Source organism: Eutrigla gurnardus, assembly GCF_963514095.1.
Source record: "Eutrigla gurnardus genome assembly, chromosome: 13".
Classification (NCBI taxonomy): Eukaryota; Metazoa; Chordata; class Actinopteri; order Perciformes; family Triglidae; genus Eutrigla; species Eutrigla gurnardus.
The window spans coordinates 7,335,264-7,346,585 of NC_139936.1; the positions used below are offsets into that span (position 1 = coordinate 7,335,264).

The 11,322-nt window shown below is 42.6% G+C and overlaps 2 protein-coding genes across 2 annotated transcripts in view; one reads left to right on the forward strand and one right to left on the reverse strand.

Annotated features, from left to right (window-relative positions):
• homer1b (homer scaffold protein 1b) overlaps positions 1–3,659 on the reverse strand; it is a 20,395-nt gene extending 16,736 nt beyond the window's left edge. The window contains exon 1 of the mRNA XM_084025309.1: positions 3,223–3,659. Coding sequence (XP_083881435.1) covers positions 3,223–3,242 — 20 coding nt within the window. The 5' untranslated portion in view covers positions 3,243–3,659. The remainder of the gene's footprint in view (positions 1–3,222) is intronic.
• Positions 3,660–5,067: 1,408 nt separating this feature from the next.
• On the forward strand, positions 5,068–11,300 carry tent2 (terminal nucleotidyltransferase 2). The gene is made up of 15 exons (XM_084025307.1): positions 5,068–5,129; positions 5,453–5,624; positions 5,736–5,873; positions 6,303–6,531; positions 6,618–6,732; positions 6,810–6,898; positions 7,009–7,066; positions 7,623–7,689; positions 7,782–7,858; positions 8,022–8,150; positions 8,244–8,287; positions 8,485–8,621; positions 9,560–9,651; positions 9,780–9,859; positions 9,978–11,300. Exons 2-15 carry the CDS (start codon positions 5,497–5,499, stop codon positions 10,062–10,064), a joined length of 1,470 nt encoding a protein of 489 aa, XP_083881433.1. The 5' UTR covers positions 5,068–5,129; positions 5,453–5,496; the 3' UTR covers positions 10,065–11,300.
• The last annotated feature ends 22 nt before the right edge of the window (positions 11,301–11,322 follow it).

Below are 11,322 nucleotides of genomic sequence, written 5' to 3' on the forward strand. Positions count from 1 at the left end.
AAAATGCTGTCTATCTTCCCTTAGCGCATGAAAGCAGTGAAGAATGTGAATGTAAAAACAAAAGCTCAATGCCACACTATTAAGGGAGAACAAGATCAGAGGAAATGGAAGAGGAAAGAGGAGAATGGAGAGGGAAAAAGTAAGTGGTTCGGCGAGGGGGTTATTTCAGCAGGGGAATGAGTCGTCGGCCTAGAGGAGAAAGTGTGGAGGAAGAAGGAAACACAGAGGAGAAAGAGGAGGAGGTGTTTAGCATGCAGAATGTGCCGTGTGACACAAGGGCAGGTGATGGAACATGAATGTTAAAACAAAGAGAGAAGAAGGAAGGCAGCATGAGGGAGGGAGGGGGAGTGATGAAGTGAGAGGAGACGGGAAGGATGAGGAGAACGCGGAGGAGATGATGAATGTAGGAGAAGCTAGAGCACTGAGAAGAAGATGAGGGAAGTGGGAAGTTGGAGTTCATTAGACTGGAGCAATGAATGCATCTTTAAATGCATTAATTTTTCAAAGCACATCTATAAAACGGAGGTACTGGTAAAGATGTATTTCACATCAAATTACACTGATTGTGTAACAAGTGGAAGTGAACTGATGTAGAGGCAGATTGGGGGTAGGGTGTAAATTAAAGGGTCAGTACGAACAAATTGCAATAAACCAAACATATTTTCTCACCTCTTGTGGCATCTTGCCATAATAGTTTTGATTTAATTGCCCAGGTTTTGAAATATTTCTGGTGGAGGCTAAAATAATGGACGTAAATGAAAAATACATCTAAATTCAGTCGTAACATCTTTTGACAAATAAAAAAATGGCCTTGTTAATCTTCGTAATCCACATGTGAACACTTCATTGGAAGAAAGAAACACTTTCCATGAGAACCGTTAAATGAAATTTGGAAATTAGTACATTTTGTGAACCACAAATAAAAAAAATTAAAAACCAAACCAATAAAAAATGGTGGAAAAGATGTAAATATGTAACAAAAATGTCTTACATGGCTTGATACCACTTTGTTGTTTTTTTTGCAGTCAAGGTGAATCAACCCTTCAAAATATGTTGAATTATGGCACACACCTCAGCTTGTTAACCTAAAGGTATTGATCGGTGAACGACAATGTACTATTGCCTGCAGGGCAACACACACACACACACACACACACACACACACACACACACACACACACACACACACACACACACACACACACACACACACACACACCTGCAATTCCAGGAGAGGCAACAGGTGTTACCTCTAGCACTGCTTGTACTCCAGGGATTTAACGCACAGATGTGAACACTCAGTCTGAGTCACCGTGTGTAACTAAACAGCTTACACATGCACGCCTAGGTCATTTCATACCACCAAAAGCATTTGATTTTTCTACTTCAGTGTGTCGCCTTTAACCATACAGCTGCAGCTCTTTCTTCAAACACCGACAGTGACACGGAAGCATAGTGAAACGGTCCATCTCAGGAGATCTTACTTTCCCACCTCCACCGCGCCTCTCTCCAGAAGTTGGCCTCGTTTCCAGAATTCTTTATCAATTAAACAGACTGGAGTTTGAAGGCAGGGAGACCTTATTTAAGGTAGAGAGCGGTCATTAATGAGATAGCTCCCTTTTGTTCCATCTACAGTGAGCGGCTTCGATGACCTGAGATGTGCCTGTGAACACACTCTCTCTCTCTCACACTCTCTCTCTCTCGTTCTCTCTCACACGCCCACACAAACAAGCAAAGACAGTGAAAGAAACTGAGTCTGTCTGTGCATTAATTGTATTAGCCCAAGGAAGTGAGAGTGCACCAGAGAGTGTTGATAGGCATCTCCAGTTCTTGTTCAACACTAATGTTCTCCTCTGTGCCATTACCATTAGAGCTTTAAGTGGCTTAGTATTCAGCCACGAGGCCAGAAGTGAAATATGACTCTATCTGTCTGTGCCATTACGGCTAGACAAGCAGCCAGACAACAGATCTGCACCTATGTGCGCTTACATATTCAGACTTTAATACAAACGCTGTATGCAGAATAGTGCTTTGAATCACCATCTACAATGCATTCCCATTTGGATTAATTGAGTCATTGAGTTAGTTGCATAACAGTAACTTAGTCACCAGTATGGCAGAGCCCAGTGGAGAGCGGCAGCTGAGTGGGAGACTGCCGAGCGATGGGCTGCCCACGCTGTAGGAGGGCAGAGTGGGACCCTGGAAGGCCTCCAGTGTATTGTAAATAGTTAATGCAGGAGTTTTGGCTGATGCCTTGAAATCGCACCATGCGTGTGCCATATTGTGAACCTCCCGCTGTGCAATTAATCACAATGAACTGCAGGAGACAGCTGTTAATGAACGACAGGCTTGGTGGGGGGAAATGGACCACTGAGCTCAGGGTTAGGGGACATGCAAATGAGCGGTGCCGGCACACTATTTCACTGATAGGTGCCTGTTGTTGAGAATGTGTAAGGTACCACTTTCTGTATTTAGAGCCTTTTGCAGCATTGTAGCTACCGACATTCCCCTGCTTCTGATATTACACTGTTCCCAAACCTTCATTAACAGGACGGGTACATCAGACCACAGTTCTCTGAGGATATTTGAGAATAAACTCTGTTTTTATACATGCCTTCTTTCAGAATTACATAACTGTCTGTAATGTAGGTGGGGAGTAAACAGTGGAACAGAGAGGACCTAGAAAAATCAGCATCTTTACTCACTCTCGCGTTGTTCTAGTGCAATAATAGGTAATTTAACAGTTGCTTCATTTCTGTGAGAACACCCAGAACCCCATACTCTCCCGCTTTGTGAATCTTTGCAGACTAGCCCACTGTTTTGTTCCTAAAAGTTTGATGATGGGGCCACTTTTGGATCGACATCTGTGTGACAGCATGTTGGGCCTAAATCCTATTTCTAATTGACCAAACAGAGCGTATTCAGGGGAAAGAGACACAAAATGCTTCATTATATGTCCCAAAAATTGTTGTTTTAGTGTGTAACACTCAGAAGATCACCCCTCAACAACACGTCAGACAGCCTAAGCGACCCAACGTCAAGTTTATTAGACGTCATGTAAGACAGAGTGCATTTTTACGCATATGCCCGGGTCCTTGTGTTATGCGTGAGGTTTCCATGGAAGGGAAGTTCATAACCTGTGAAGCAGCTGCAGCTGATGTGAAAACAGAAAGGAGTGAAAGGGGGGACTCAGTCACCCGGCGGGATAATAATCACACTTACCCCATTGCTATGGTAGACATGGAGGCGATCTGGAGGTCCTTTTTCACTGGCAATAAAAACCTATTTGTCAGACTGGCTGCTGCGTATGAAGGTCTTCTTCTCTACACGACAGCCTTCAATGTATATCACCGGTCGGTGCGTCTAAGAACTCGATGACAACTGGTCCATTAGCCCTCCGCTGTCACCGCATGAAATCACACATACATGTCGCGCTGCACATGGCACAGAAAGCGGGATTCGTCTACTCCGTTGGCGTTGAGGGCTTGGTGATGGAGCGGTAGCAGCAAGCGCTGAGGGAGATCCAGCGCGGAGTCCGACGGAGAGCCGACGGGCGCCCTTTCTGCTGTCGTGTAGATTACAGAATCTTGCTGAAAGGGTGGAGAAGCCCTGATGCCTGTGCCGGGAAAGACAACCCTCATTAAGCCACTACATAACGCACAAAACCACACTGTCCACCCGCGTCTCTCTCTCTCTCTCTCTCTCTCTCTCCCTCTCTCTTTCTCTCCCCCTCTCTCTCTCTCTCTCTCTCTCTCTCAGGCTACACCCCCACTCTCTCGGTGCTCTCGTCCAGACTACAGCTATTCCACAGCTAATATCACCGGTGCATTTCTAAAGCCCAATAAAGCCGATTTCTGGTGTGGCTAAGATTAAACCGACTTGTGCTTATAATGCAATTTCGACATATGCCTCCCCCCCCCACACACACTCACGTGACAAATAGCTGCTCTCCTTATCAATGTTGGTACGTGGAGTCGTTTGCATAGATTATACATATCCTGCAGTTCTATGCTGTAGCTGAATGTGTGCTGTATTGATTTGAGCCTATCCGCAGACCCTTTTGCGTACCCCGCCCCCCCCGAACCGCTCCACATCTGGCTGATGCATCGCTTCCCTCCCACTCAGATCACTGTCAGTATTGAACTGCCTACGTCACGACACCGTCCTCCGCAGTGACGTCACTCGGTGCTCAAGGGACTGATGCCGTTTGATGCTTTATTGTTTTATAAGGAGTTTATTGGTAGGATCTCAAAGAAAATGCTCTTACAAGGCTGTAATTTCCCTCCCTAAGATTTCTGAGCATTTGTGCTGTTTAAAATGATGCATCCTTATGAATAGGCCGATATAATATATGAATTGTAGCCTACACCTTGTTACTTGTTATCTTTCTTTTCACCTTTATTCTTTTTAATCTTCAAAGTATCTTGTCTCAGAGATCTGTTCTATTATTTATGTATTTAATATATTATTGTTCCAAGTTGGGTCACAACTATTTCTGAACCTTGGGGAGGAGAGGTAATAATTATTTTAAGGAGGGTCAATTTAATAACATATTAAAATATTGTGGCTTATAGAATCACAATGTCCCTAAATGTTGTGCCAGTAATGTCACTAAACAATGATGTTCAGAACATCGGGAATATCAGTTCAAATGTGTTGATTTCAACAATTTAGTCCCTCAGCAAACCAGTAGAAAAAGACTGACTGTAATGAAGATGTCATCTAGAGATACATCCTGAAGCTGCACCACAGACAATGGATAATAATAACCTGACTGCAGCCATGGTGATTTTACTGGTAAGTGGGCTTATCTGATTCACAGCTCTACACCCAAATTCAACTAATTTGGATATCTCACATACAAATTTAAAGAGTATTCACAATCACTGATCAGTTCAAGTTTTGGTGTACTCACGTCTTCTTTTGGGATATTGATTTAATTGTCAAATATCATTGATACAGCAAAATGTAGCCCAAGTACTTCTTTTTGCTTTTGGGTGGATTCTCCCTTTAACTCGCAGTGCGACGTCCCCTTTAAATCGAGTTCAGCTACGCCATGACATCAACCCGGAAGTATGTACTCAGGAAACAAGTACCTTCACTTTTGTTTACATGTGACATGCGATTTGGTAAGTGTTACATCGTTCAGTTGTAGAAAAAACGTTTTTAACATTTATTAGCGACACATTTCCTTAGACCTAGCTCTACAGAGAAACGGATTTAATGTACTGATAATATCGTTACGCATGTTGGATTTAGGGAGCTAGGCGCTGCATAGCAACGTCTGAGCTAACGTCAGTTAGCTTATGGGCAAGTTTGTAGTTAACTAGTTATCGTCGCATTACCATTGCTGTTGGTTGATGGGTTTGCTGGTGGTAGCCATAGTTCTTATGCACCGTTAGTCCTGGACACTAGCATCGCCTGCTTTAATGTCGCTCTGGCTTTCGTTCAGGAAATCGGCGGAGTTGATGCTGGAGCTCTGTGAAGAACCGCAGCATGTTCCACCGCGGCGGCGTACGGAGCGGCCGGCCAGACACCTTTAACGGCCTATACCCGCCGCCCCCGCCCCCTCCCGCACCCCGATGCTACGACTACAACCACCAAAGGCTAGCTGGTGTCAACAAGTGAGCCTGACGAAAAAAAACACGTTGGCGCCATCAATACAAAATCATGGCAATTGCTTACTTGTGCGCTTTTGTGTTCTGTACGGTAATATGTCTGTTTTTCTTTGGTAGATTCTATGTTCCTGGACAAGAGCGGTTTCCTACATATGAATGGAAGTACAGATCACCATCCCCGAAGTACAGACCACCATCCCCAGTCCGTCAACCACTGCCCCCTCCACGCGCACCAGCTATGACCAACGGGCGCAAGTATGTCATTTCATCATTTATTCATGCCTGCATAATCTGTGTCTAATTCCTCCATTTTATCAGCATTTGCTATTTAAGTTGTTCCTTATTGTGTCGGGAAAATACAAGTATAAACTTTAATGTTATTGAATCAGGGAATAATTACATTTTACAGCTATGTTATGCTGTAAAATGTAAAGTACAGATAGCAATCTGACAGAGTAATTTCAGAGTTTACATTGTGTGTGCATTGCTGTATGAGCAGGCAGGTAATCAATAAATGTTAACCCAATCAGATAATTGTACACTATCTTCTGTAACTGCAATGTTCCAGCAACAGGCATATATAGATTTGAAAGTGTAAAGATGGACTATTGGAAATACAACGCTGATCAAAACCAGAGTATTATCACATAGTAGTCAGAACAAGTACCATTGTGTGTGTTTCAGGAGGCAGAACGATGACTATAGCCCCCATGTTGAGAAGCGCCAACGCCTCGACTCCCCTCTAACCCGGGCCCCTCCCCCTCGTCGTCCTGATCAAGTGGTGGCGGGATCATCAAGATCATCCGTCGCTGGTTTTGAACGTTCTCATCCCAGCCTACGTGCCCATACCCAGCCCAGGGTCACTGCTGTCCCAGAAAGCGCCAACATCTTGCAGACCTATGCTAAGGACAAAGTACTGTAACCGGCGGCTGATATACATCAACTCTCACTGTGTTTGTCTGCCTGGTTTGGTCAGTGTGCATGTGTTTGTGCCCTCAGTTAAGTGATCAAATGGTGGAGCTGTTTGAGGCGTGCCAGCAGCAAACCTCTGATTTGGCCCGGAAGGAGATGTGCCGAACTCGGCTGCAGAACGACATACAGAGTGTCTATGCAGGTGTGTATGAAATGCGCTGGTGCCCGCTGCTTTGACGTTCTGTTGTGATGCATATTCATTAAGTGCGTTTCTCACAGTGGCACGACTTTACTTGACTGGATCTTCTATTAATGGATTGGGATGCCGAAGCAGTGATGCAGATCTGTGTCTGGTCCTCAATGGAAATGTGAGTAAGAGTCTGTGCTGTGTATGTCATGCAAAGTGTGTAGGTGTGTGTGTGTGTGTGTACAATCATAGATATCCACTTTTAAACACCTGCATGGTTTTCTGTTTTAGAAAAGAGCTGATCCTATTCATGTACTCTCTGTCCTGCAAAAGTTGTTCAAGTCACTGTGTAAGTAACAATAAACCACTTTTATATAATAATAATTTATTGTCTATTAAGTTCTTGCAGTGTTCAAACAAATATATCCGCACACCAAGTAGCTCCCGTTAGAAGGATTGTAATGCTGTGTAACTGTTTGAGCACCAGGCGAGTTTATTACAACACAAATCCAACGTCTGAAAAGATATTAGTACAGCTTGTATGCTTTGAAGACAGATAATACAAAAAAACTCAAAGTAACATTCAATTTACCCAGCTTTAAACAGTATGTCCCACATCATACATAACCATGTGTAATCACCCTACCTTGGAGGAAATAACAATTTTGTGTATCCACCATGTGAGCTGGTTTTATCTTAACTTCCAGACACTGAGAGCCTCCTCACACGTGCAAAGTCTGAAGAACTTAGTTTAATTACCATGAAAGCATTATATTAAATATATTGTTTAGATATTTTATGTTCTCCTTACATGCCACCAGGTGGAGCTATTTATCCTGTAGAATCATTGTTTCAAGTTTCCAGAAATGAAACTAAATCAATCTCCTGTTTGTTTCGATTCATAGCTTATGTGGAGAGGACTCAGCTGATCAGAGCCAAAGTGCCAATCCTCAGGTTCAGAGAGAAGGGCAGGTGGGAAAAAACTGTTGCCTTTTTATGTTTACAACGTCTTCAAAGTGAAAAAGGTGTTTGAATATGACTCTTCTTACTCCTACTCTCTTTAGTGATCTGGAGTTTGATCTGAATGTCAACAACACAGTGGGCATCAGAAACACATTCCTTCTGAGGGGTTATGCCTACGGTGGGTGAGACAGTCAGTCATATCTTGATTGTTATGGCTCTATCATTTCAAAGTTCCTGTGTCATTTTAACTGATTACTGATAACCGCAAGAAGCGCATTTGATACCGGTAATGGAGACAAACGTCCCTTGTTTTGACCTGCTGTGTTTGTGTGGCCCCTCAGCTGATCTCAGGATAAGACCCTTGATCCTTGTTGTAAAGAAATGGGCGCGGCACAATCAAATCAACGACGCCAGCAAAGGAACGTTAAGCAGCTACGCACTAGTGCTGATGGTGCTGCACTACCTCCAGAGTCAGTACAATCATACACACAGACAGATATTTCCTTCATTCCTATTTGTACTTTTTAATTGTGAATCTCGTCTTCTATGTGTTTTCTTTACAGCTCTCAAGGAACCGGTCCTTCCATCTCTACAGAGAGACTACCCAGTAAGTGCCTCCATTGCTTTTGCAGTTCAGTTATGCTGTTTTTAACCTTCCTATCCAGGTTGATTACAAGAGGTGCAAACATAAGTCAGTTTAACAGGCAAATTAGGACACATATCCATTCGTATCTCTTTTGTAAGCTTACTTTTGACTCGGTTTTAAGTCTTTCTGCTTTTCCCCCCTGTGCCTCGATTGTTCAGGACTGTTTTTATCCCCTCATGGATATTGACATGGTTCCAGAGGGACCCAAACATGTCCCGCCCTACATCTCAAGAAACCAGTCCTCTTTGGGAGAGCTTCTTCTGGGCTTTCTCAGATACTATGCCACAAACTTCAGGTATCTCTCGAGGACATCATATTACCGAGTGCAGTGTTTCAGATGCACCCATGGTTCCTTTGCCTGCTCATTTTCTCGCTCCCATTCCTCATCTCCTACTCCTCTTGCCAACTTCTTCTCCCTCTCCAGTCCCCCATCTCTTCTCTCATTCCTCTATCCCGCATCCTGGTCTCCAATTTCATGTTTCTGGGTGAGGGAAAGGAGCAGGTGGAACCTTTGGCCTTACACAGCACTAACATGACATACCATGATCCCTGTGTTTGCAATATGTGCCGTGCCATGGTAAAATCGCAAGGTTGAACTAAACTAACTCACTGCACAAACATGCACTGATTTTTACGTTTCACAGTATCAAACAAGTCACACATGTTGCCCTTAATATACAAATAGCATATTCTTGACATTTTCAAACGGTTTATTTTTGAGTAATGAGCACATTTTCCTTCCTTCTTGACAGCCATTTGTTTCAACTACTGTCAATAAACTATCAGATTTAATTTTGACTGAAATGTTGTCTTTGAATTTGATGCAATCTGCCTGACTTTAGAGTTGAAAGACAAACAATGATAAGGTTAATATGCTGACTCTCAAATCTCTAATCATTTTAATTGTCCAAGAAGAAAGAGTTGGCAACTGTGTGCTTATCACATGATAATCTGTGTGCTTATCACATGATAATCGTCTTTGATTTAAAAATAGGATGCTATATGTTCACCTTATATTCACTTTATACTGTACTGAATTACACTAAAACCAACTGGAGCCTGGAAAGTACAGAATCTGGGGAAAAAAAACAAAAGTGCGCCTATTTTCTAGTCGATTAGCTGATATTTGCAATGTCTCTGCTATGGTTCTTGAGGTTCTTGGTCGTTGTAGTTATTTTCAGTCTCATGAACACTAAATAATTCCCTTGCTGTTGTTTTTTCTGTATCTTGCAGGTGGGATAATCATGTGATCTCTGTTCGAGAGGCCAAAGCTGTGCCCAAGAACAATTCTCAAGTGTGGAGAAACAAATTCATATGTGTGGAAGGTAAACATTTCAGTGGACATAACAAGCCACCGCCACCCGTACGAAACAATTAACTGGTGCATCACTGGATGAAATGTCTCCAGTAATGCAACATATCCAGTCAGTTACAGCAATGACTTGTGTTTCAGAGCCATTCGAAAGAAACAACGTTGCCAGGGCAGTCCATGAGAAGATCAAGTTTGATGCCATTAAAGCCGAGTTTGCAAGGGTACATGCCTGTCTTGATAACTCTGCTCCCTTAATATTGTCTTTCTTGTACCAAGCCACTGTCGGCCAGCCGTGAGTTATTCATGATCCTCCTGCTTCTCATCTCTTTGTCTGTTCAGTCCTGCCGGATACTACAGGACAGGAAGGACCTGAACTCCATCCTCCCGGTCAGAGCCATCATTAATAAGGAGGTATCCAGGAGATAAGGGGTTCCTCTAATTAGACGAGTGGACGGAGTGGAGTCTTCTACCTCAAGACAAAAACAAAGACTTTTTGGATGTGCTGAGAGAGGAGCCCCGTTCCTTCAGGACCTCAAAGTCAGAAATAAACTGGGACTCTGAAAGCTCTGGCTGCCTTGATATCGGTCACATACTGCATTTCCTGTGGCACTACTTTACTTGGCAGTAAATTACCACACTCACTTTCAGATGTTTTGCAGACTTTTGACAATTATTGACAAAAAAATAAATAATTCCAATCCCAATATTTGCAGAGTAACACCAGAAAGCTTTGAAATCAAAATCCTTTCACGTAAAGTGATGACAGACACGTTGCACCGACGCAGGATGGTAATGGTCAGTGTTAGTTTGTTATTGCCGCGAAGCAACTCTTTCCCTATGCACATAGAATTCTGGGGAAGAAGTTAAATATCCTAACAAAGTATGAAAAATCTAAATAATACCTGCACCTTGCTCATCTAGCTTAAATGGAACCAACAGCGTTTAGGTTAGACCAAGATGATCTCCTCTGATTTCGGTTTTAGTTATATCCATATTTCTAGAGCCATGCTGCACAGTTTTGAAGGAGATGCCAATAATTTGCTTCAGTAGCATATATGTAAAGTATATACAGTATAGTGTCTTCAGCCTGTCTGGACCAACTTGTAACATCAAAGCCTTTTTTCTATTTTTATAGGTAAGTAGTGAAACTATTGTGGGTTTAAACACCATAGACTTTTTTTCTACAGCTGCATTAAATGCCCTCCCCTTTTTTCATTGTTGCCATGTTTAAGTTTCTAGGCTCCTCTGAAAATTGAGCTGGTTAGTAAGTTAAGTTGGAGTTAGTGTCACCATAATTGAAGTGACTCCAAGGTGATCATTAGAAGGCTGTGAAGAGGCCAGACTCTGGATATCGTTACTCCTTTATCATTTCCCTGATTTGTTCTGCTATTTCCCCTAGACAGGCGTGTTATGCTCTGCCATTTTTTGTTAAGTCTCTACATTATTTGGACAAAAACTGATTTAATGCATGTTTTTCTTTAAGAATGTACACTTCAGTGTGAGTTTTCTTTCTTTCTTCAGCTCATTTTGTACATTACTGACTTTTAAATGTTTATTTAAAAAATTAAATCTCTGATGATGTGTGGTTTTCACTTCATATTTTTGAGCTCCAGCCACCAAATTCTTGGCTATGCTATTAATCATATTAAATGGTAAATTGGCTTCTTTTTTGCAACTGTTGTTC